General features: G+C 40.9%; 3 protein-coding genes across 3 annotated transcripts in view; all 3 read left to right on the forward strand.

The window, feature by feature from the left end:
• The first annotated feature begins 568 nt into the window (after positions 1-568).
• Positions 569-9,449, forward strand: si:ch211-276i12.4 (uncharacterized). The gene is made up of 7 exons (XM_058649043.1): positions 569-2,026; positions 2,334-3,954; positions 5,425-5,453; positions 5,603-5,731; positions 6,354-6,420; positions 6,530-6,637; positions 7,723-9,449. Exons 1-7 carry the CDS (start codon positions 1,893-1,895, stop codon positions 8,362-8,364), a joined length of 2,730 nt encoding a protein of 909 aa, XP_058505026.1. The 5' UTR covers positions 569-1,892; the 3' UTR covers positions 8,365-9,449.
• Positions 9,450-10,533: 1,084 nt separating this feature from the next.
• Positions 10,534-16,216, forward strand: rom1b (retinal outer segment membrane protein 1b). The gene is made up of 5 exons (XM_058649998.1): positions 10,534-11,293; positions 12,783-13,025; positions 13,433-13,620; positions 14,123-14,369; positions 15,443-16,216. The coding sequence occupies exons 1-5, from the start codon at positions 11,147-11,149 to the stop codon at positions 15,653-15,655; spliced, it is 1,038 nt and encodes a 345-aa protein (XP_058505981.1). The 5' UTR covers positions 10,534-11,146; the 3' UTR covers positions 15,656-16,216.
• A 1,196-nt stretch (positions 16,217-17,412) lies between these two features.
• ccdc88b (coiled-coil domain containing 88B) overlaps positions 17,413-26,381 on the forward strand; it is a 38,925-nt gene continuing 29,956 nt past the window's right edge. Inside the window, exons 1-6 of the mRNA XM_058650600.1 lie at positions 17,413-17,626; positions 18,697-18,839; positions 20,765-20,873; positions 24,971-25,040; positions 25,199-25,257; positions 25,895-25,978. Coding sequence (XP_058506583.1) covers positions 17,567-17,626; positions 18,697-18,839; positions 20,765-20,873; positions 24,971-25,040; positions 25,199-25,257; positions 25,895-25,978 — 525 coding nt within the window. The 5' untranslated portion in view covers positions 17,413-17,566. The remainder of the gene's footprint in view (positions 17,627-18,696; positions 18,840-20,764; positions 20,874-24,970; positions 25,041-25,198; positions 25,258-25,894; positions 25,979-26,381) is intronic.

The raw sequence follows: 26,381 nt of genomic DNA on the forward strand, positions 1-26,381 counted from the left end.
TGAATCAGTTGTATATGCATTCGAAAATTACGACTGATTTAAATAAATACACATTTCAAATCGACAGCGTTTAGATACTGTAAGGTCAAAACAGCTGACGTAACTTCGCGGATGAATCCCTACTTGTGTGTAACGCGGCCCCACAAACCGGATCAAACTGGAAAGTACTGCGTCGGATCTACGTTTCAAGTACTGCAGTGACGTGTTGTTTGTGACAATAATAATAAGCCAGCAAAAGGGGACAGTCAAGTAATGGCTTTTCCCTTTGATACCCCCGTTTTAAATGACGCTATTAGATGTGGTTATTGAAGCCGCTGGTGCTTTCAATATTTTCTCAGTTAATGTGTCATGGTATGTCATTTAGTTATTAAAACAATGCACAAGCCTTTATAATATTGCTGTGAACCGCAATGGCCCATCCAAACCAACATTATTTCTCAGAGCTGGGTGAATGGTGTACATGATACAACTAGAAATATCCAGAAACATCTAGTTCCATGTGGTAGGGGACAGTGGAAATTTACCAGTACTTTTTGTGTTCACCAGCAGGGGGTGCAGTATAGTTACATGCCGTTTGTCACGTCTTTGAGTACATGCTGCCCATCCCCTTTGTTTTCATTTGCAAAGCTGTTTTTCAACTTTGGTAACTGTGATTTGGACAAGTCTGGGAGATGTATTAACATACCTATTGTTATAACTTTACCAATTGATCAGCAGCGCCACCCTGGTGCTCCTCAGGGTGAGTTTCAGCTCGTCCCAAGATTAGATGAATTGATCTCTTTCATGGAGTCCACTTGGAGTGTCTCTGAGAAAGCCATATTGTTTCATGTGTTAATTATGATGCCTTTACCTCAACAGAATGATCAATACTGTGGTGTGATTCAAGGAGGGGACTGTGTTTAATTTACACTGAATGACCCACTGACTGTCTACAGATAAGTGGTAATGTTATTGTTACTAACTGAAAGTTTGTTGAAATACAGTATCAGTCCTTTATGACATTGTACTTTACAATTATTTTTATACAACTTGCAATATTAAAGGGAGATATTAAAACATCACAATGGATAGTAGACACAGTAGAAATTATTTGATTAGATTATTGCATGCCCTAAATCTAATTATGAAGGCCTTAGCTGAATGATCACAGGAAACCCTTTGTAAATCAATGGTTATACACAAGGCAGTTCATTGGCATACATGCATTTTCTCTTTTAATGGTTTAAACTAAATGAACTGTATTAAATATACATACATTTATATATACTGTACATGAAGTTGAAGAATGAGGTGTAACAAACACGTGAGCAAATTCAAATTGACTACAGGTTATACCAGTGGGTTAAATGAACCCCTCTATAGATTCTGTCCAGAGGGCTTGGTTCGATTGCCTCCTGTGTGAGGACATAGGCCCCGCTTTTTTCCCTGGTTCAGTGAGCATGCAGCTGTTAAATCAGGCATAATGCAAAATCAAACCACCCTGCAGTCAGTCATACAATCCTGCTCATGAGCCATGATGCCATTATTCTGTAGCCAGACACTGAGGGAGACAAACGTGTTCGTGGTAGATATACAAACAATCCAACAAGTAGAGTCTTTGCTAAAATGCGTGGAAATTTATATTTAGTTGATACTTTTAGAGACAGGAACTAACTTACAACACTACCTTAGTGTATTCAGAATGACAGATTATTGCCAGGTCTGAAGTGATGGACTTTACAGCTCACATCTACAGATAAGTGGCAACGTTGCAGAGAAACATATTGTTAGAAAAAAAGGGAAGAGCCTCAGAGAGGGGAAAACAGCTGAGTACCAACACGGACCAATATCACTGCTTCCTGTACACCAACCAGTACAGCATTCACAGCATACCATCAGGAAAGAGACAGGTGATGGAGATGTTTTTTAAGCCCGTTCACAGCCCTTCTACCCTGGATGAGATCAAGCCAAGGAGGCACCACCACCATCACCAGTATCACCATGACTCACAGTCACACAGGTCGGATGGGTCATCCCCGTCTGCTAGGTTTGTATTACTTTATATTCTGAAATTTGCATTGAGAAGAGATTGTGAGTTAAGGTATGGGGCTGTTTTATAATAGTAATATATAAAAAGCCTCATACCTTAATTCATATGTAATGTTTTATATCATCATCTTCAATAACCTTTGATAATCAAATATACATGTGCTGGCAGTTGCTATAAATTCAAACATATGCACAAATAATGTTAATACAGTATGGTTTAATGTACACTTATGGTTTCAGTTACTCAGTTTAAGTTTTCCCCTGTCACTTTGCCCCTTTCCTCATTTTCTTTTTATTTGCTGTAGGTACACACTGTTGGATGATACAGACAAAAGTGCAAATGAAAGACATGAGCACTCCCACCACCATCATCATGGTCACCATCTCCACGACAGCCCTCACCACGAGGCTCACCGTCGTCATCACACACACCAACTTCCCCACAGTGAAGAGGATGAGATACATTACAACCACCACACCCCAGTAACCCTCTCTAGGTCCTCATCCTCTTCCCTTTCTTCATCTCCTTCCTCCACCTCCTCTTCTTCCTGGTACACAGAGGCAAGTGCAAATAATCCTTTCTCTGTACTCCATGCTGCGCGGCCACAGCATTCCCTATCTTGCTCCAACATCTTAGATGTCCGCAGAGGTTTTCAGGAAGATGACAGCAGTGAGCCTGTTGTCTTTGCCTCCATTAAACATGGCACAAAGGGCAGTGTTTCTCATGAGATTCATGGAAGCTCTCAACAAAGGCATGTTTATTCTTCTCTTGACCGAGGTCACAGCAGAAGTGAAGAAGGCCCTCTAAATGAAATAAATAAAGAGTGTGATCTTGAGGGAGAATACTCCAGGTCATCACACATGAACGGGCCGTTGTACAAGACAGCTAGTCTAAACCGAAGTCTGGCTTTCAGTGAGGAGGACATTTTGCTTGGGGTCTCCAGAGGCCCCAAAAAAGCAGTGTCGTCCAGTCAGCTACCCAGCAAGGGGATCCTCAAGAACAGGGAACGTCCTACTGACATTCGCAAGGCAAAGTCGATGGAGGTGCTGTCGCCAAGAGTTTCCAAAACACAAGATCTGAAAGGACAGAAGGATAAAGGGGTCACTCAAGCTGAGATAGAGCAAGCCAGGTCCAATTTTGTCCAAGGAAAGTTGCAGTTCTCTGCATTTCTAGATGAGATAACAAAACAGGTTATAAGTCCATCAGACCTCACCATATTGGGTGTGAACAAAAGCAAATCAGCAAGGAAGTCACTTGCTCCAGGACTTCAGACAGATAGTCCAATCAAACCTCAGCTCCCACCCAAGAAGCACAGAGAGAGCTCAGGAGATGAGAGGGAGCAGCATCCGAAACATCAAAACAGACAGGAAAAATTGGCTTGCACTGGCACTCAGAATCAACTAGACTTCTCCAGTCCTGATAAACTAATCTCTTATTCAGCTAGAAGCCATGATGGTAGCCCACCCCCTCATACCCTGCCTTATTCCACCAACCATAACGCTCACCATGGAAGCAGGCATAAAAACAGGAAGCCATCGCCCACTGGAGGTTCTGTGCAAAGAGACAGGTTTGGTAGATCTGGATCTCACTTTACTGATGGCACCAGCAACAGCCCTGAGCCCAGCCAACCCCAACAACGCCACCACCGCCAAAAGCATCCCACTGCCTCCCACCTTCCACACACTCAACATTTCCACCAGACCCCACCTCAGCATGTGTACCCAGATTCTGGACACCAAAGACCTGCCAGCGCCTCATCATCCTCAGCCCAGTGTGCAGGAGCAGGCCATGGGTCTGAGTCTTCGTCTACTAAATCGGATTCATCCAGGGCCAGAGATACGGCTTCCACGGCCACCAGTCACAGTTCAGAGAAGAATGGCAGACACCACTCACACATGGGCATGGGCCACTCTAAACAATGCAGGGTGAGTTTACGTGAATAGTTTTTAAAAATATTTTGTGAAGAGACAGGGGTGAAGGGAAGTTTCATCCGTCAGATCATAGACCAGTTCAGCGCATATACCTTATTTCAGTCACATACTCATCTTCTGCCGCTTTATCCTCCACATGAGGGTCGCGGGGGCACTGGTGCCAATCTCAGCTGACATAGGGAGAAAAGCGGGGTACACCCTTGACAGGTCGCTAGTCCATCACAGGGCCACAAACAGCTCAACTCTCACACTCACACATACCTTACTTCAGTTTAGAAAAATAAGGAGACATGAAATCAAGTTTTGGTTGAAGTCAATTAAGTTGTTTTTTTTTTTTTTGTTTTTTTTTTAATGAAATCATGAAATGCATCTTGAGACAAGATGAGTCAGTGGCTCGTTTTGTGCTAAGTGCTGTACTGGAGGAACAGTGTCACTGGAGAAAGAACAGGATGAGCATTATAAATGGAGGGCTGCTCTTCTCTTGCAGAGGCAGCTGAGTCACAGCTGAGTCACAGTCTGTGTGGGCTGTGTCAAACTGCGCAGTGCAAGCTGAGTCATTCATCAGCAATGCAGCAGAGAACAGTTCTGTGCTTTTAGGGGGAATTCTATTTGAGGCTACCTGAGTTATTAGTTTTAATGGTGTCATTTTGTTTGTTCAAAGTGCTGCTCAGAGCTATGGTTTGGCCATGTTAGCTGAGAGAAAAAGTGGGAGTATATCAGTTAAATAAGAGCTGTGAAATTTGTCATGTTGAGCTTAGGTGTGTGTTCTGGCTTTAACACTTGTGTACAAATAAACACTAAATATTACATAACATGGCCTTTTTCCATGCTGTGGCTGTGAAGAGATGTCTGCTCATTTTGTCCTGGTCAAGTAAATGTTTAGGGACACACACGCACACACACACACACACACACACACTCTGGCTACAGTTTCCATTCAAAGAATGAATTGATTCTGGTAAATTCCATTTCCGGGCTAGTCAATAGTTTATAAAAATCCATCATGTCCTCATTCCCCCTCATTGTGTGTGTAATTTGCTTTTTACACAATCTAAGCTGGACCAGAGCCCATCTCTCACAAGAACAAAACTACCATAAATGATGAGATAAACGTGATGTGCTTCTTCTTACTGTTTGTTGTATTCTATATATGTGTGCTTATTATTATTATTTTTGTACATATAGCACTAAACCTGGAACTCTCGTGTTGCTTTTCACTGCAGCATTTTCATTGAATGGTTTCCCATTTCTTTTAAATGGCTTCTCTTTGTGACTGTGAACCTCATCCAACCCACTGTAATTCAAATGAAAAAAATTTTAATTCCTACATCTCATTACTGTTACTGTAATGTGCATATGAACACTTTCATTTCAGTGTGCTGGAATACTGTCAAAGTCAGATCCTGTATATTATGAGTGTTATTCATTTTTCTGTCCTTTTTATTGTTGCCCCCTCCCTCCCAGGACACACTGTGTGAGGCCAATCATCTCCAGTATGTATCATTTATACTTTCTGTCTGTCTGTTATCATATACTGTCAGCTTTTCATTCATTTCTCTGACTAATTTTGTTCTCTGCCATTTTTGTGTTCATAAAAAAACCTCTGCCTTTGCCTTTTCATCCCTCCCCCCTCTGTGTTTAGGGTGTTGCAGGAAGAGAATGCAGATCTTCAGCAGAACCTGCTGCAGACAGTTGTTTGCATTGAGAGCCTGGAGGCGGAGTTGCAGAGAACCAGGGATGAGCTCAGTCACGTCAAGGAGAAATATAAAAGGTCTGGAACAGTGAACAGAACAAATTTCAACCCGTATGATTGGCTAACACTGATTATACCCTGAAGCTTGTGTGCATAAAAACACAGAACATTACAGTGGAAAACCTTTCCACGTGTAGAGTGAGGCAGGATCTTTATGAGAGGGGTTGTGCTATCATGTATGAGGACACCAGAGCCATTGGTAATCAATAAAACTCAATATATGGCTTTACGTAAGAGTTTCTATAGATTAATTTACGAATGGAACATACTGCACGGACAGCACAGGTCACACATGTGCAATTCTCTGCGTGTTTAGGTTAGGCAGTGATGTATTTTCCACAAGCAACAGAGACTGGACATACTCTGTCCTTTCAATTCACACTCACCACTGAGAGCCTTGTTGTGATCTGGGTCTTGTCAGGCCTGTTTCACATACCACACTTGCTGCAACAGACTGGAGCAACTGCAGCAGTGAATGTCTTCTCACAGTTTGGTGTCAGTTGTTACACACTCACCACTTGTGGTCACCACTTGTCCTGGAGAAAACAGCTGTCTCTTTTCCCTGTATCCCCATCTGACTTTAACAATAATATAGAGGCTCATAATAAGTGTTTTTTTGCTTCTTTCTGTGTTGTTATAGTCTTCTGGAGACGCACAGTGGAACCAAGCAGGCCAATGACCTGCTGGGTGAACACCTTCACATAGCGGTGAGAAAACTAGTGTATGGAGCTTATATGGACAGAATGACTTACATGGAATCCTATATCTGACCTTCTGCCACCTTCTGTGTGTGTGTATGTGTGTGTGTGTGTGTAGTCAGAGAGTCTGAACAGTGAGAGGAAGCTCCTGTTAAATCGCGTGTCCCAGCTGAGTTCAGAGTTGGAGGCTTCTCACAGGACCATCGCTGCCCTAGAGAACATCAATGTGAGCACACTGCCATCTAATGGACACTTATGCACACTTCCACATTCCACATACAGCACACTACAGCAAACTACTGGATTCAGACCCAGGGGCCTCAGGTCAGAAACTGTGCCACTCACTCTCAATTACTACCACTTTGTCCCCAGCTGACATGTGGGGACAGGTCACCAGTCCATCACAGGGACACATAGAGACAAACAAACCCACTCTCTCACTCCCACCTACAGTCAATTTATAGTGTCCACTTTGCTGAATGCCTGAATCTGCATGTTTTTGTACTGTGGGCGGAAACTGGAGAACCTGGAGATTGGAGAACACCCACACACATGCGGGGACAACATGCAAACTCCATGCAGAAAGGCCCTTGTTCTGACCGGGTCGCAATCCTGGGTGCTAACCACTGCACCAACCGTGTGGCCCAGACACTGTGCCACCTTTGGCATAATTTCATACAAAATGCATTGAATATTAATCATGATAATCCACTTTGTAGTGGCCATCATGTGGAAATGATCATTTCAGAAAGTTATACAATGTGTGTGATGGACAATTTTTACTTATTTATTTATTTGTTTTTAAAGATTTCTTATTTCTTAAGATCAAGTAAACTTTGATTCTTATGCCCGGTGTCTACTTTTAGGATACTTTACTTTGTTCATTCATATAACTGCACTAAAACCTGCTCATAAGCAGTATGAGTGTTTGTAGTGAGTGTGTTTAACATTTATGGATATTACATTTTTTTTTCTTATAGTTCTTTGATATTGAAAATCTGCTGATCCTAAATCAGACTTATCTCTGTACTTGAATTGCATAGAACACCTTTATAACAAAGTCCAACCCTAGATTCAAATACAATATGTTTTCTAGAATAGATCTGCTTTAACTAAATGTAATCTATATTACATGTTTTTAGTTTTGTGTTGTACTGCGTGTACTCCATAGTATCACATCGCCACGATCTTCTGTGCCAGGAACTTTTTTTTTAAAAGACCCAAACAGTATCTTATGTACTGCAAATGTCACACTAACCTGAAGTGTATTGAATTTGGAGTTAATGTCTGTGTTTGGTGTCTCCACCTCAGGTGCCGTGCTTGATAAAAGATTTATTAGAGAAGCACTTTTCCTCAGCGGAGTCCATACAGAAGTTTGTGAGAGCCTCTGCTCCAATCAGCTGTTCTGCCACCTCTCCACAAGGAGACGGCCGATCCCACACAACAAAAGGGGATGAAGAGTCACATGATCGGCTGACAAGCCCAGAGACAGGTCCTCAGAGAGTCACTGCTTTCATGCCATTTAAACACGGGGTGCCAAAAACAACAGCTGAGGCCAGTCTCTCAAATCAACATGAGTCCACCCACAGCCAACCTGACATCAGCACTGCTATATATAAGAAAATGGCTGCTGGTTATGCAGCGAGACCAAAACCTCTTTATCCCCAAATTCAGCAGCAGCAGCAGCCTCTTGTGGGCACTTACCAATGTGACACCCCTCCAAACCTTCAGCCAACCAATGTGGGTGGTGAATTTTGGGGCGGAGAGGGAGGAGTGAAGGTAACACTTTTAGAGCATGACATTGTAGATGTGACCTCCATGACAGCCCAGCAGATCTTGAATGATTTCATGGAGCAGCTGCAGGTCCATAAGGACGTGGGTGGGGGAACAGGGCCACATGTCAAGCAGGAGTGGGTGGGAGGAGCGAAACAAACAGGCAAAATGGCAGATTGAAAATTTCAGCCAACAACGTGGCTGAAGGATTATATATTCATTAAAAAAAACCTACATCTTTTGTAACAAGAAAAGTAAGATGCAAAGAGCCCAGTTTGTGTAACACTTTAACACACTGAACAACCAATATAGAAATATAGTTTAATTTCAATCAGGTATTTAAGAACAGTTCCCTCTAAAACTGTCATTCTCTCCCATATTTACAGAGCGTATGTTAATCATATTATATATTACCTATGATATACACACAACAATAGTGAGAATTGGTTTCTGTCTTTAATAATATTAAAGATTTAATGCAATATTCTGTGTTTAATGATTATGTTTCAAAGAGAGTTTAACGATACGGGGTACAGTACTGAGCTCCTTAGCTGCAGATGATCGTAGACTATATTGATATATATGATAAATATGATTATGTTAACTCCTGTTGCCATGGTAGATTTTAGATTTTATGCAATTCAGCTGTGTGTATCAATTGATTCAATATTATTAACACTAATACCGGCTAGACTTTTCAAGTATAGAACTATGTTGAGAGACTCACTCACACTACATAGAAATTAGTGTTAAAATTATCTAATAATAAATGTTTTTTTTTCTTTGTAATTGTTAGTTTTTAATGAATGGAATAACTTTTGAACTACACAAAGCAGAGTGTTAAAATATTTTCAGGACATACCAAACCAACATTTTCTTTAAAAGTTCAAATCTTGCATTGAATATAATTTTAAGTTGGTGTGAAATTACTACATTTTCTGTGTAGATATAATTTATTTACCCCATGTTTCTGTATATAATACACAAGTATAAAAATGTTTAAATGTTAGACTTTTGAAATAGTAGGATGTTCAGGGGTTAAAGGTTAGGCAGAGCACAAATGTACATTTCAGATTCAGTGTTGCATTTCTGTAAATTTGATGTGATAATGTAGATTAACTAAGGTTTAACAGCAGCGTATTAATATTATTTCAATGTGTAAGACCCTCTGATCTATGCACCTGTGACTCCTGTTAGTCTTCCTTGATTGAATTTGTAAGTGTGTCATTGCAGCTGTTCCACCAATAAAAACGTATTTGACTTATTTTCATTGTTTATATTGTTATTGGTTGTTTTTTTTGTCCCATTAACCACAATATTACCATTCGCGATGTAACTTTACAATGGCAGCAAAAAGTAATTTGTTCCAAACGTTAGGGCTTAAATGTTTCTCCAAAATCAGTTATATTTAATCTGCTATTAAAGCTGTAGTGTGTAACTTTAAAATACAAACGTGCCTGTTAGACTCAAACCATGGTCAAATGAGTTCACACAATGCTCCACACAACTCTCTAGGAAACAGCATACTAATCATTTCTGTTGATGGTGGAGTAATAAAACCAACAACAAACCACTAAAAGTTACACACTGCAGCTTTAAATCTCATTGCAGTAAAGCTGATTTTTCTTTTCTTTTAAAGTTTATAGTGCTTGCTCAGCAGACATGATGTCATTTAGATGTAGATAATTATCAAGGTAAGGTAAGGTCCTGTAAATGTGAGCTTTTGTTGTGTTGTAAATACACTTAACTTGAGACTGGCTTCAACCTGGCTGCAACTCTCACTCAAGCCGTCACAAGTACTTATAATAATCCTATTGATCCGGCCCCACCAACCTCCCACCCTCTTTATACATAATCCCACAAGAGCAGAACTCTCCCTCACATTGTCATATTTCACTTTAACCAGTGTCCTTGAGATCATGTTGGGGACAACACTCACCTCATATTCTTTAAGACAACAATCAGTTCATATGTGGCCTGCATTAAAGGAGAAATCCTCACATGCAGGTTAAAGCAAAGCAGAGATATTTAAAATACAAAACAAAATTGAATCATTACAATACAAAAATTGGTATTGAAATGTGTTTAGTGCAGTTTATATGTGATTTTCCGAAAACCTCTGTTAACAGTCGTGACACTGTGTTTTCTGTTTGTGTGAGGCCTCCATGGCGCTGCAGGCTATGCTGGTTTCAGGTCAGTCCACCTGTCATAACAGACATCCAATAGGTTACTGCATGTCCATCAGAATAAGTTTGCTGATCAGACACTGGCCTGCTTTCCCATTGGCCCCTGCACTTTAATAGGATCCCAAGGACTCGGTTGGAGGATTAGAGCTCCAAACTCTCAACTTTGGTCAGTCTCAGTGTCCTGCACCCATGGGCACAGCGGTTTAGGGGGGTGCCGCTCACGCACAGTCCCAGAGGGGTACCAACAAAAGACGTCACCACACTAGGTCAGAATCGTTGGTTTCAGCTTGAAGAGGGGGGCGACACCAGAGTGACCTATCAACTTTGGGGGTGAAACTTGTAATCTCACGTAAACGGAATATCTCTTGCTCCATACTTCTTCGATAACTAATTTTCTCACATTTTCTCAAGGTCCTACTACACTGAATTGGATCATAAACAATCTTTTGGCGACAATTTTTGCCTTCAGGTGAAAGCGTTTGGATTATCCTCGAAGGTCAACTCTGCCGTTTACCATCTAAGGGATCTGCCTACTTATCCTCTCCACTTGGAACAACTTAGATGAGCTCAACCTGCTAATAACTGATCAAACAAGTGCAAATCCTGCACTGACAACTGCATGCCTGCTCTTTTTTTACTTGCAGTTTGCCATCTTTGAAATGAGACCGTTTTTGATCCAAATTCACTGAGCTCCGTCCTCTTCTCCCCCGTTCTCCTTCTCTTACTCGTTTCTCCTGTCTTCGTTTGGATTGGTGCATAGTGGTGAGCCCTTGAAGATGCTGCTGAAAATGAAGTTCAACCAGCAGAGGCGGGTGCGTCTGGCCCAGGGACTGTGGCTGCTGTCGTGGCTGGCAGTGATGTGCGGGGCCTTTATCTTCTGTCTGGGGGTTTTCCTCAAGATAGAGCTGCTCCGTAGGAATGAGGTAGAGAAGAGGACACACACACACACACACACACACACCCTTACCTAAACCCAGTTCTTACCCTTACCCTAAAACCAAGTCTTAATTCTGAAAAAGCCCTTTAAAGTTGTGGGGCCCAGACAAACTGTTCAAAGTTTTTTGGATCTCACAAAGATATAAATACAAGTACACACACAGAGGTTTGTCTAGCTATTCTTCTTAGGACACTGCATTGACTTCCATTCATTTGGGCAGCTTAAACAAAGCGTTATCCCTAATCTTATGCATGACCTTAACATTAACCATAGCACAATTCATATCTTAGCTTTAGACTGCCTCATGAGGAGCTCATGTGCACACACATAGACATGTGGAGTTATGTATGAATGTGTGTGTAAATAGTGTAGTGCTTGTGGGTGTGACTAGAAAAGCACTATGTAAAGCACTTGATCACTTGAGATAACGTGTGTTATGATTTGGCGCTACTAATAAAATTGAATTGAATGGAATCGAGTTAATTGGAACCTAATTTAGTCCATTTAATAATGCAACATCACCTTTTAGACATAGGCTGAAAAGCTAAGTGGTGCTGACGCTGAACACTGCGATGATTTTTGTCAAGGTTATACAAATATGCGTCTATGAGCTCGAGCTTTTGTCCTTTGCTTGTGGTTGTTTACTGAGTCTGCTGCCACTCGTCTGTGTTTTTTTATGTAAAATGAGCTCTTAGTTAAATATACAAATACAAACAAGCACACCAGTGCATGTTAAACCAGATGGATTATGTAGCATGTCAAAACGTTCTGTTTTCAAAATTGTTTAAAACCCAAGTCAGTGTTTATTGTATGTAGAATGAGAATGGCGGATCAAGGTTTATAGCACTGTCGCTAATTGAGGTTGGAAGCATTGATATCCATTTGGCTGCTCAAGAAAGCCTTTCTTCAGCTATGTATTGATCTTTGATGAGAGAATCCGATTTTTAATTATCCTTTCTGTTTAGCCAAGAACTAATTGACACTGGTGCTGAGAGGAAGCGAATGGGTGTATTACAAGAAACACTTGCATTGTGGCCAGCGTAATGATGTCAGGAAGGGAAAGAAGCTTTTCGGAATGATTTAAAAGAGCTGTTACTAATGTAATTTTACTTGTTATTCAGAAACATATACATATTCAGATGGTGTGCATGTAGCACTTTACTCCATGTACAGATCATTTATAAAAATAGATTATTCTTCACAGAGCTTCAGAAAGTAATGTGTGTACATGAACATGTGCAATTAATTTGAGGAATGCAACAGTGCCAGGTCAAGATTTTAGTAATGGACCTTACACAACTGGCAGCTTCCTGCAAACTCGCCTAGGAATCTAATAAACCCATAAATTACTTTTTTTGTAACCAGGGCTAAAAATTAAATGTGTGACCATATTACTATTGAAGTCTTTGTATCCGGCATATCAGCAGATAACAGAATCTTTTGGTGACCTTTGACTCTGTTCTTCCTTACTTGAGGTGATGGACAACACAGAGATCCATGTGGTGCCCAACATCCTAATGATGGTGGGTCTGGCCTCCATTGGCACCAACTGGGCTGCTACTCGTGTGTGTCAGGACTCCCTGGATGCCAGCCGCTTCCCCCGTTGGAAGGTTCTCCTGTTGGCCTGGTTTGCTGTTGCTGCAATGCTCTGTTGCCTGCTCATCTCCGTGGTGGTGCTCAGCTATGCCCTGCAGGGACGCCTGGAGGAGTCACTGAAGGTGGGGGGGTCACTGGGCAGGGTAAAAGATTTCAGCATAACAGAGAATGGCCCTATATGTTTTCTAGTCTTTGCTGAGACTAGCAAAGACTAGTAGCTGGCTGACTGGGTTTTGGGCTCGGAAGAAGACAGCAATTCCATATCCTGCAAATCGAAGAATGGTTGCAGATATTAAATAAAATTACATTATGCATTTATTAGCATTTAAATTTTTCAAGTATCCGTTTTCTGAAAGATGGCACTCTTGCCCTTGTTTAAATATTATGTCAAAACAGAGTATAGAAAGTGTCTGTCTTCTTGATATGTTGTTTCATACGAACGCAGGTGTTGTCTGTCAACAGACTGAAATTACAGTTGAAAATCTTATAAAATCTGATGCCCATTGTCTTTCTCTTACTTTTCGGTCAGATTGGCCTCAGGAATGGTATTCGTTTCTACAAGGACACAGATGTACCAGGCCGCTGTTTCCAGAAAGAGACCATCGATCATCTGCAGATGGAGTTTCGCTGTTGTGGAAACAACAATTTCAGGGACTGGTTTGAGGTTCAGTGGGTCAGCGGCAGATACCTGGACTTCACCTCTAAAGATGTGAAGGAGTGAGTGTACCACAGTGTCGCAATGAGAAAATCACGAGACGCAGGGAGGTGGAATGATGAACTAGAGATAAAAGGAAATGGACTGATAAGGGATGTACGGGAAAGAGCGGCAAATTAAATAAGGTGGAAATGGAAGTTCAAACGAGGGACGGATAAGTAGAGATCACATCCAGAAACAAGGAAAGATGACGGGGGGCAGATAGGGAAATAAATATGGGATGGCAGAGGAGGAGTGGATTAAATATAGACCTGGCCTTTAGTTTTGAAACAAAGGGCAGAGATGGGTGGAAAGTTTGGTTTGTGAAGCGAGCAGAGAAAGATTAAACACGTGGAAAGGAATGAGTAAGCAGAAAGGATACAACACGGTGACACTTACTCAGAGACACTGCCCGCTTCTCACTAATGTTAAGTGTTTATTGAGCTAAGTTGACATTTACAATGCCTACTTAGACGTATATCTCCTTGTGTCTTCATTTACTCTCCTGTCCCCCTCCGTCTCCAGCCGTATCCGGAGTAATGTGGATGGACGTTACCTGCTGGACGGCGTTCCTTTCAGCTGCTGTAACCCTGCCTCCCCTCGCCCCTGCCTGCAGAACCACCTGACAGACAACACTGCCCACTACAACTATGACTTCCAGTCAGAGGAGCTCAACCTGTACAGCCGGGGCTGTAGGCAGGCGCTGATCGACTATTACATGGGCCTAATGAATTCAACCGGTCCTGGCGTGCTGTCAGTCATCTTAATACAGGTGGGTGACATGAACAACACTCAACATTGCTAGAGTAAGAACAGTTCACTGATTTTGGGAGTATTTGCTGTAATCTCTGCTCCACCACATTCATTTCTCAGAGAAACATAGTCATAACCATCCACATTATGTAACAATGTACAGTAAACAGATCCCCACAAAAAGGGAATTACCTTGACAACATAATTTCAATTAAGGGGTCCCTGCTCTCTCTCTCACTCACACACACTCACACACACACACACCCACACACACACACACACACACACAGAGAGCCAAGATGACCAACAAACGACTGACACGCATTGATTTCTGTCTTAATCAAACACGCATTCTTAGTTTGCCAAGTATTGATAGCTTACTCGGCTTACATAACAAACACAACCTCGGGCTGGTTGTTATTGAAGGCAGTTTGTGTTTTATGGACCCAAAGTAAGTGCAGTGACTCAGAAACATTCAATGTTTCAAGGTTATTTATTGAACAAACTTAAAAAAGTTGGCAGAGGGTGAGCTGGTGGAGGCTCAGGACTGAAGGCAGGTGAGGCAGGAGTTAGCTGGATGTGGTGGACAACGGGGGTTCAACCTGAGGCCCGGATTTACAAAGCTTTAGCAGAAGCAGACAAAGGTCTGAAGATGTTTGATTTTCAACTCAAACCTGCTTTGAAACCAATTCAATTCAATTCAATTTCACTTATATAGCCCAACATTACACAATTTGGCCTCAAGGGCTTTGCAGTCTATATGTATTAATACATTATTACATGTCAACATAAGACAAATAGGTACCCTAACCTGAAAGTTAACATTGACCTATATATATTTAGATTTATGATATGATATGATATGATATGCTATAATACTGAAGTGACTCACATTATGAAATAAAAACATAATTAAAATCTTATGTATGCAGCATGAATAAACCTAAACAATGACTAATGACTTTCCATTATATGATTTTGAAGAAGGGAATTTTCCCCAAAGTTTTTGTCAGCCTATGATCTCATTTGGTGAGACAAATATTACCAAATGATGGAGTTTTTAGAGCCTCTCTGTTCCATCTTTCTGTGTAGATGTCGGTGCTCCTGAGCCTGCGTTACCTGCAGACGGCTGTGGAAGGAGCCATGGCACTGGAGGACCCAGAGGGCGACAGTGAGGGTTATCTCCTGCAGAAGGGAGTGAAAGAAACCTTGGAGGACGTCAAAGCCAATGTCCTCACCATGCTAAAGTTTACGCAGGTCGACCCCACTACCGACGGGGAGTCCCCAGAGGCAGCAGATGCCTAGAAAGCTGCCTCCTCTACTCCTGCAAGCTAGAAGCAGAAAAACAAAATCACAGATGAGATGTTTGCGGAATGGATGCGGAGGAGGGGATGGGGGAAGGCGATGTGATGTCAACGGTTCTTGGTTATGTGAGTTGGCTGGTGGCAGGTAGAGCACCTGTTTGGCTTTGACATGTTTTGTTATATACTCCACTGATGCAGCAGCTGCAGCTCCCTCACACACACACACACACACACACAGCCAAAACAAGGCATCACACGGGGGTGTTCCTGCACAGACACCAAAACAAACATCTCCTCTGTGCAGGAGCTCATGAATGAGTAAACATCAGAGAATCTGCTCGGGAGATGTGTAGTGACTTTTTATTGTATCTAGAAAAGAGTATACATTCAGTTCATATGGATGTAGCGTATAAGCACAGAGACACATTTTCAAAACTACGACTCAAATTTGTGGTTTTGAAATTCATCCCATGTGCACGAGTTTGTACTAAAGTGCAATAACATGCTTAGGAATTTGAAAATGCACCTGAATTACACATTAAAGGTAGACGTTTTTAACTGCTTTGAAGTGTTGGCTTCCTTTTGTAATATTATAGGTTGTATTAACTGACTCTGGGTTATCGGAGTTCAGCAAGGAGAGTTGGATTAAGTGTGTGTTTGTGTGTATGTGTGTGTGGTGTCCCATATGAAGCTATCATCTTGTCTATTCTGGCAGCTCTGAAACAATCTGATAATCCTGGTAAAGTTAATCCCAGAACTGCTGCACAAGCGGTATCACACAGGAACACACACAAACACTCTGCCACACAGAGGCACACACTGATAAAACACAATGAAGGGGGATTCATGAATCAAAAGAGTTTTTAGTGTTTTTTCATCGACAAAGAACATATCATGTGTCTCTCTCTCTATTCTTATCAAATAAACCTCTACAACAGAATAAGTGAATGTTTTATTGTATTCATAGCAAAACAAGACAAAATATCTTCCATTATGTACCACAAGCAGAGGTCGATGCAGGAGGATGAGGTGAGGATGAGAGTTTGATTGAAAAAGGAGAGAAATATTATTTATTCAGTCAAATGTTTCTTGAATAATTACAAATTACAAAGTCCCTGACCTGCAGCAGTCAAATGAATTTTACATTTAAGAGAAAATGGTAAAGCCAGGAAATGTTCAAAGTAAAATTACAGTAAAGGCATTTAGATTGAGATCTTTCAAACAACTTTCAAACGTAAATTACATTAAACATTAATTAAACAGTTAAGCATCTCAGTATTATACAAAAAAAGCAAAGGGGAGTCTGACTTTCAACCAGCAGAGGTCGCCACTGCACAGTGTTTGAATGAGTCGCTCGTGGGTTGACATGGATACGGTGGCCCAGTGACAACTTGTTTGAGTTTCATATACATGAAAGCAAATGTCCTCATATCTGTATATTTGTACTTTAAACGTGATTTTACCATTCTGCATTTGCGGATTTTTACCTAAATCTAATTTAAATAATTTTTTTCCCCTGGTGACCCCCTTGCTCATGTTTTACTGTTATATATTTTATTTTTTTATTTTTTATTTTTTTATTGCTGTATTATTTATTTATTTTTTTTGTATAGATTTGTGATTTTATATTGTTGTTGATGTTATTGTTTGATTATGTGGGTGGGTCTCTTGTCGTGTGTCGTGAGAGGAAGAGGAAAAAACGCAACATGTGAGTTTTGAAAATTCCGGTGTGGTTTTGCAACGGAACAGAATCACACTGAGAGGAAGGAGGAGGAAGGGAGGGCCGCACAAATGTCAAACTACTCCACTTGACGCGAGATGGATCCTCTTTCAATGATTCATTATTCATTTATAATGTGTGTTTTTTAATTAGCTATATTCTGTAAGGTTTCACAGCTCTCCCAACGCAACAATGGACTCCAACATTATGGAGATAATAGAAGAATTCATGGAAAGTGCGTTGGCGCAATGGGTACGTCCTTTATCATTCATCACTTCCAGTTAGAGAAAATGTCATCATTTCTGGAGGCAAAAAGAATGAAATGAAACGCAGGGTCTGATTAGAAACCAGGTGAATTAGTATTATTTCACTGTGTCTTTTACAGCAGCCTGCCTTCCAGCTCCAAAATAAATATATAATTATTATAGGTGGTGAATAATAAGTGAGCAGCCTAGTTACTGTGTTTTTGCTTTTGTGCACGGCAACAACTTAACTTCTCCTTTTAGCAGCTTCCTTTGCCTGTTAATAACCCTTTTTGTCCCTCTACCAGCCTTGATACTTCCGTGTCCATGGGCAGGTTCTCATTAGAGAATAATACAAAGTTAAGTACAGTGTGTTCAACAGAAAATAGTCTCAGTGAAATCAATTGAGACGTTGTGCTAGCAGGGGTTTCCATGTGGGAAACCAATCAGCCCCAGGGAATGTGTTCTCCTTCTGGTCATTGAACAATATTTATGTGTACCTGTACCTGTGTTTAATCTTGTTATTAAGATATTCTGTTTAACGACTGCCTGCCTCCAAAGAAGGGGGGTCATTCTGCAGGATCCCTGCAGCTGGCAGGAGAGCAGTATTTGCTCAAGGGCACTTGAGTACAACACAAGTTGTCACATATGTTGAAGGACATCCACAGCCAATGCTGTGCCACTCTGTCGCAGACGAGGGTCACCAGCTTCTCTGCATCACCCCAGTCCATGTTTACCCACAGTGCAGTTTTTAGAAGGTGCAGGTGGGAATAAACCTCATTATATTGCAGTTTGCATTGGCACAGCTTTTTTTTGGAGCAAAGAGAGAGGGACCTTGGCTGCGATCCTGCTTGGCTGCCTGTCACTGTGAAGTGCTTCCCAGTGGGAAGGCACATGTCCCACCTGTATAGACAGGTGCACCGACTCAAGTGGCTTCCTGTGTGAAAACATTTGCACCTCTCCATCTCTTTGTGTCTCCCTCTCTCTCTGTGGACCTATTTCCTGCACCTGTCTCTGTCTTCCTTGTTTTGTCCACCCCCCTGATACACTCTCGCACCTTTCTCCACACATTTCTCACAGGTTCAGCTGTTTGAGAAGATGGTTGAGAGCGAGAACGGCAGCTACAGTCAGTATATGGAAGTGAACTCAATTTCCCAGAGTACCCAGGATCGCTACCTGAGGCTAACCAACGGGATTTTCCTCAATGAGGTCATGAGGGTCATGTAAGGTTCATTTGAATTTTCTTGCTACACACTTTTCATTGCTTCACAATGGCCACAATAAAAATTATCATTAGACAATGGGAAAATATGATCCTGATATGGGGACATTCTCAAGTGAGTCTTCAATATTAGATGAGCACTTACATTTTAAATTAGAAACAAGTCCAAAGAGCTAATTTTTAAAGCATTTGTGGGGAAATTCATGGGAGGAAAAAATAAAAAAGCTACTATAACCTTGCAGTTAGTTACAAAAACTGGTCACAGCAGAAAAACAGAACAATTCATGTATCTAAAGATGAAATATAATTATTTTGGTGTTTCCCTCAAATTTAATTTAGTACTATCACAGGGTCATTGTTTATATTTGTCAAGTTATTTATTTCATGTCCACATACCTGCAAAACTAATGACATTATCAGTGTCATTAGATGTTTTTGTTTTTGCTAATATTAGCATGGAGCGTGGAGATTGTGACCAAAAATGATGTGAAACATTAGTGGCTTAACCTCTTTAACATTTTATTACAGTCTACATCTTTGCTATCACTGACTCTATTATATTTTTATTTTACTCGGTTTTTTAAACCTATTTAGCGTCATCTCATTAGCATTGCTATTGTTAGCACATCAGCACGCTAGCTCAGTACATACCTGCTAGCATGCACTCACCCTATTCTTTACCCTATTTTTAAGGTAAGGTCGAGAAGTTAGGTCAGGTCACCAGGATGGAAATTAGGAGTTATGTTCTGAGAAACAGAAGAGCATGAGTAGGTCACTCAGTTTTCCACTGTGTCAATACACTAAAGTGGTATAAACAAAATCGAACAAATTCTTCCTTGAGCCATAACCTACATCCCCAGACAACTTTACTTAAATCCATCGTTTACTTTTTGAGATTTGCTGGTCCCAGTCAGACAAACATGGTCAAAAACATAATCTTCTAGGCTCATGTGAGACCTACATTACAACTTAAAATCGCATTGAGCATTCTGACCACAAACCAACCAAATATTAAGAAATTGATAGAAAGAGGTGGATACTTTGAAGTTATAAATTATTTCCAAGGCAAGATGTTGACATATTTCTCCCTGTGGTGCAAAGTTGCCGGGAAATTTGTGTTAAACTATGTTTGTCGGATCACATGTTGCCATTTTTGCCATGTTTGTGAGTTCATTTCTGGACCAAGTGATGATAACTGTTTCCTGATTTTAACCATGGGTGAGGTGAAGTGAGTGGTTACATTTAAGCATAAAAACCACCTGGTCATAAAAAGATCATGGTCTTTCCTCATTGCATCAGCATCCTCTCCATTAGACACACAGTGAGTCATAGGATCATGTTCTCATAACGATCAGTTAAAAAAATGAAACAATAACAGCATCTCTCTCTCTCATGTACGCACCTCTCTGTGAGAATTTTGCCTCAAGAAATTCACAGTAGAATAGAAAGCAACTTCAAATGAGACACCACACAACATCACCTCACATATCTGCTTGCATGCTCTCACCCCCTTTTTTCACTTGCACTTTGAAATAAACTTTGTTGTGGATCCTGTATAAAGAATGGTATAAAAGCATGACCCGTGCATATTTGCCAGAATCTTAAAATGAGGCTCTGATAAATGTCTTATATCCCTATTCAAATTTCAGCAGAATAAAACCTTTTCTCTCTGAAATGGAAAGACCATGTTCTTGTCAGTATTTGCCAAACAGCTGATTAATGTGGCCTGACCTCAGCCTCGCCATTTCAACAAATAACTACATGAGGATTTTTGCTGCCTGCTTCACAGGCTCGTAAAAATTTTATTCACTCTCTGCTGAAATGCACAGTTGCATAAGAATTTCTTGTCTGGAGATGAAATGATGTGGGGCTGTTGGATGAAACTATAGTAAATACACGGCCTTGTCTTTTCTGTGTTCCTCTCAGAGACCCAAACCCCAAAATGGAGCGGCTTTACGACAGTGGGAGAGATGACCACATGCTGAGAGTGCAGAACTTTTCCATCTTAAACCGACACCTGAGAGCCTTCTACCAGGTAGGGGAGGGTCAAAGGAGGGAGCAGGGTATGGTCGAGAGGTTAGGTCAGGTCATCAGGAGTGATTTGCTGAGAATCAACTGAATACAAACTCTCCAACCTGTATCTGTATCTCATGTTCTTGTACTTGTCTAAGCTCTGAAAAAGGTGGATACTTTGAATTTATAAATGATTTCCAAGGTAAGATGTTGACGTAGAAATTTGTGTCAAACTATGTATTGCAGCAGTTGCCAGGATCACAAGTTTGTGAGCTCATTTCTGGACCAAAATCACAGGACCAAGGGCTGATAACCATTTCCTGAAAATTTAGGGCACAAAACCACCACAAAAAGATCACGTTTTTTTCCGCTGTCCATCCTCATGCTCTCCATTAAAAACGCAATATGTCGTAAGGTTAAAACACGAGGATCATATTCTCATAACATCATAAAATCCGTAATTACAGTGTTTTAAAACAGACACAGCAGGATGACACAGCAGTGACCTGGTCTTATGCTGTGGTCTGACTGCCTCATTTTATTTCACGGTAGAATAGAGAGCAACGTCTAATGAAACATCTCACAACGTTGCCTATAAATATTGACATCACATGTATTTGTATAAAAGTAAGTTTCAAAAATGTTTCTGATATGGTTTTTGTTTTGTTATTACTGGACCGCTGTGTCTCAGATGTGAGGACAAGATTATTCTCCTTCCTAAAATTAATCATAGTCAATTGTCAAGTATTTCTAATTTCTTCATAATATCCACCGCTTTTGACAAATTATTCTTTAGATAAAAAAACAGCAATACTTTCTTTTTGAAGTGGTTGGCAGTTCCTCAGTTTATATCTCCTATGAAAAATGACACTGTTGGTTTATCTTGGTCTGCACGCAAACCACAAAACCATTTGTTTGTTTAGGGGGGGCGGGGCCAGCAGTTTCCAATGTGATGATTAATAGAACTTATTTACTGAGAAAACAAAGTGTTGTCACATGGAAATGTGATTTGTGGCGGAATTATTTTAATGTTTTGCTTTTACAAAGTCAATATTTGAGGAATATTACAATGATATTTCTCTTTAGATAGAACTTTGATTTTTAAATGACTTCAGTCCACTATAATGAGCAAAATATTCTATAGTGTTGTTTTTTAAAAAGGTCTGTTGCCACATACTGTAGTTTCCTCATGTTAAACCACAACTTGTGATTATTTTTTTCCACGTTTCTTTTTTAATTTAGATTAGAAAGACAAGCTGTAATAAGTGTTGATTAGTGAGTTTTTAGAGGTGCTGACAGGCTCATTGGTTGACAGTGTTAGCTCAAATTTACTTTACACATATGATTACACTTATTTTAACTTTTGCTTGAAGAATACAACACCCCCATGCTGCCAAAAAACTATGACACCATACACTTGAGTCATGTGTTTTTTGTGGTTGTATTTCTGTGTATATCTGAACTATTCATTTTGACACATTGTCTTTTGACCACAGAGAGGTAATGGTGAGGCAAACCTGTGATACAGTCACACAGACTAATCATTTGGAAACAATTTTAATGTGTGGATTGAGTTTGTCTGGTGCATTTTAGCACAGACACAGCCTTGTTCACTTTATTAAGCATTATCCAGCCACTGGTGCTCCCAAAAACACTGCTATAAAGGTGTTTTGTAGATGCATTTATTATAGATAGGCTTTTATTGAAACTGATGAAATATCCCTCTAAATCATAACCAAATGGCATCGGCGAGAGAGAGAGGCTGGAGCAGCAGGAAACTCACAGTCAGGTAGTAAAGACACAGGACGTGGTGAAGCTCAGGCATCAGTCTCAGCATATTATAGAAAGTTAAAGGTGAATGCAGGGGGTGATAAGAAGATGAAACACAGAACATTTCCACCCTCAGTAGATGTCTCACCGCTTATTATCAGCCAAATGGTGGAGTGACCACCAGAATCATTTATGGTTATGGGGGTTGAGGAAAAGTAAATCAAACAGCGCAGAGTATCATGCATTTCATATAATGTGCATTGTAGGTGCCTGTGACATTTGAGGAAATGACTATTCTTCCCTCAGCAGAGGCAAGGCTTCTGTTCTCGACAAAGATCAACTCCCACTCGAGTGGACTGACTGTGCACTGCTCAGCACGTCACACAAAATAAGGTTTCACTTCCTTACTCTCAGTGAACCACTGACACACATGTGAAGACTCGAAGCAGCACAGCCTGCGGCCCAGTGACTGAGCTGTTTGTGTCCGTCTAGTAAATCGTTGTGAGTTACAAGAGCATAAAACTACAGGTGACATCTGGTTTGCATACGGTAGAGTTATTTTGCCATCCAGCAAGTTCTCTTCTCGTTTCTTCTAGGCACCACAATTGACATGTGAGAAACTGCACTGTTTATTACTCATATTGCTAATCTCATACTCAGCATGTGAGAATTAGTGACATCTAATGGTGAGACTGCCACGGATTGTAACAAATTGAGGACTCCGCTCACTCCTCCCATTCCCAAGTATGTCAGGGAACTATGGTGGCCTTCCTTCTGCTGGAGAAGGAATTAATTGTTTGCCTGCCAACACCAACCAGCAGCTACGATATAATTTCCAGTCTGGTTAATCTCCTGCAGAAGTCTATTTGGCACCATGAACCAATGGCTGAACGCTGACCAACACAAAGCTGCAGCAGATAATGCCCTACATTCCCTGAAGGATCTGAAACTTCATTGTGGCTGTACATGCCTGTGATGCCAGACTCGCTAAAGGGAGCGCGCCTGTCTCTCGGTGCACCGTCGTTCTCATTGTGTGGTTTGTAAATGACAGCAGGCCGCAGAGAGACAGAGAGACTGTAAGTGTGAGGTAGTTCTGTGAGTGGAGAATGTGGACAGGCTTTCATGGCAGTTGGGAAAGGAGCTTGCCAAATTCAGTGTGCAGTGCGTCGACAGAAGCATTTTTAATGAAGGGGGGGGGGGGGCTGCAAGGATGTTTTCTTAGTTTAAGACTAATGAAAATAGAGCATTTAAGTAACAGGCTGATGACCTGTTACACTGGTGTTACACTAAATAGCGCTGCAGGCCCCACATGATGGAGAGTTTGTTTTTGTTGCCAGGAGAAAATTGTTTTCTGAACAGAGCAAGCTAGTCAGAGGCATCTGCTGTCTGCTTGACTTCACGCCCTTTAGACCCTGTGAAAAGTTGTCCAACATCAGAAAGCAGAAATTACAAGTTGTTGGAACAACCTGGCCACTGTGTCTTTCACACATTCTAAATACTTTCTACATCCAGTTTCACAAGCTTATCGTGCCTGTCCCCGAGGACAGAGGACCAATTCAATCAAAGCATTTAACCTGAGGGAGGATGTGCCTTCTCATCTTTAAGACTCAGTAGCTTTTGTTAATAATTGAATAGTTTTTCTTTTAACATTTTGTGTTTGAAATCAAAAATAGCTTTTCTCTATATTTGTCTCTTTGTATTTGGGTCTCTGATCAAACAGTTCACTTAAAAACACGTTTGTCACGTGTATAAAAAGAAGAGTTAAATCAGCATCTTCAAAGCCTGTCATCATTTATCTCTCGTTTCCTTATAGATGCCGTTTAATCTAAAGTTACTAAATGAATTCAGCCTGTAATGTGATACTATACCAGTTGTAAGTAGCTTGTAAGTGGTAGCTATTTTTGGTTTGTTGTTAGTCAAGGGTTCTGCTGCTGTGTGACGTCTGTGCTTACGGATCATTTACATTATCTGCATTGCCTACATTACCCACGTCTTTAAAGAGTACGGACAACAATAAACACTGCGAGTGCAGACGTGGGAGGACTGTTCTCCATTAATCAGGCCTTTCCCGCTGCTTTTACAACTTTTAGATAATCCTCACAATAACTGACACTGAAGAATATAATCAGCCGAAATCTACTTTGACCCTGAAAGACTAAACGCACACTTATCAGATATCGGCTCTTTGTTTAGACCACAAACTGCAGCCGGCTGGTGGAAAATGTTGCCGTCTGTTTATTTTTGTCTCGTCTATTTCGTCACTGTAGGCAGACCGGGTGAAATTGTCCAGCTGATCACTGTGCAGTTTTTCTTTTACATAACCCGTCCTCCATGTCTTCTTTTCTTCAGGAAGACTTGCAACAGTTGATAATGATGTCTCTCCCGAATGTTGCCATCCTGGGGCAGGACCCCCTAACAGGTACAGGATCACATGATCCTATCAGTGCTGAGGAAGTCATTATGATTTCGCTGCTATCTGTGAAACACATTTACAGAGTTCTCATAGGGAGGATGGTGGCGGGGGCTGGGGATGATGTTGATGATGGTGATGATGATGAGTTATTTCTGTGTCCTCAGAGGCAGCTGTGGAAGAGCTCAGGCGACTGCTGCTCCTCTTACTAGGATGTGCCGTGCAGGTGATGATACGCTCACATGACGACCACACTGTTTTTTTTAAATGTAATAATGACAATAATGTTATTTTACTGAGCCTGTGGGGAGCCTATATTTTGTATTTTTACTCAGTATTTTTCATTGTTGTCACTGCTGGCCTTGTGTTGTAATCAGTCGGATCTATTTTGGCTCAAAGAGTTGCTTTCCAGTAAAAAAAATATTTGCTGAATGGACAACAATGAAATGTGACACAGAAAGAATTCCCTGGTTTCCGAAAGAACGAACACTGGATCAATCAAAGGCCCAGAATTGCCGTACACCTCATGACAGGATATCTGCTTGCTTAGCATCTTTAAAATTAATGTCAAAAACCAAACCTCGAAAGATTACATCGTCAAATGTTGAATTTTTTTTTAGTAGAGGACCAAATAAACCAGAAAATACTCACATTTCAGGGCTGAAATTAGTTTTAATTAAAAAAATGTGATTTATGAATGATCAAACTAGCTGGCTATTCATTTCATAAATGATTATTCAACTAATTGTTGCTGCCCAAAAAACGAGACGTTTAACAGTCAGTGTGTATAAAAAGTATATGAACTACACACACACACACACACACGACAATCATTTTTTTTTCTTATCTCACGGTGTCTGCAGTGTGAGAGGAAAGAGACCTTCATTCAGCAGATCCAGTCTCTGGACATTGAGACCCAGGCAGCCCTTGCCAGCTGCATTCAGGAGGTGCGTTCAACTGGAGAATTAATCCAATGAATAAACCTAAGTATAAAAATGAATTCCGCCGATCGTCTGTGTGAGTAGATCATGTCCAAGGGGAGACACCAAGGGAAAAACTATTTTTAATCCCTAACTATGATTTAGCAGAGAATTTCCTCACTGTCTGGCATGTTGCCTGACAGTGGGCTGGGCTTTAGTTTTTATTTAGGATGTCTGGGTGTCCGCTTCTGTCCCCCTCTGTCTCACCATCCTGTCTCTCTCATTTGTTTCAGTCATCCTCCTCTGTCTTTTCCAATAAGGCATGAATGCCAAATTGTACTCTTTTGAAAGTACCCCCTGTGGATAATTGCCAGTATTACAAAAACAGCATGTTGCAACCCAGCATGTCTGAATTACAGTAACAGCATGT

The sequence above is a fragment of the Solea solea genome, chromosome 14 (assembly GCF_958295425.1).
Source record: "Solea solea chromosome 14, fSolSol10.1, whole genome shotgun sequence".
Lineage (NCBI taxonomy): Eukaryota > Metazoa > Chordata > Actinopteri > Pleuronectiformes > Soleidae > Solea > Solea solea.

Bases quoted from the DNA above. Each gene is read 5' to 3' on its own strand.
- si:ch211-276i12.4 (XM_058649043.1), top strand. From the start codon at position 1,893: ATGGAGATGTTTTTTAAGCCCGTTCACAGCCCTTCTACCCTGGATGAG. The intron at 5,454-5,602 runs GTATGTATCATT...CTCTGTGTTTAG, and splicing joins TGTGAGGCCAATCATCTCCA to GGTGTTGCAGGAAGAGAATG. The intron at 6,638-7,722 runs GTGAGCACACTG...TCTCCACCTCAG, and splicing joins CTGCCCTAGAGAACATCAAT to GTGCCGTGCTTGATAAAAGA.
- rom1b (XM_058649998.1), top strand. From the start codon at position 11,147: ATGCTGCTGAAAATGAAGTTCAACCAGCAGAGGCGGGTGCGTCTGGCC. The intron at 11,294-12,782 runs GTAGAGAAGAGG...TCCTTACTTGAG, and splicing joins AGCTGCTCCGTAGGAATGAG to GTGATGGACAACACAGAGAT. The intron at 14,370-15,442 runs GTGGGTGACATG...CTTTCTGTGTAG, and splicing joins TGTCAGTCATCTTAATACAG to ATGTCGGTGCTCCTGAGCCT.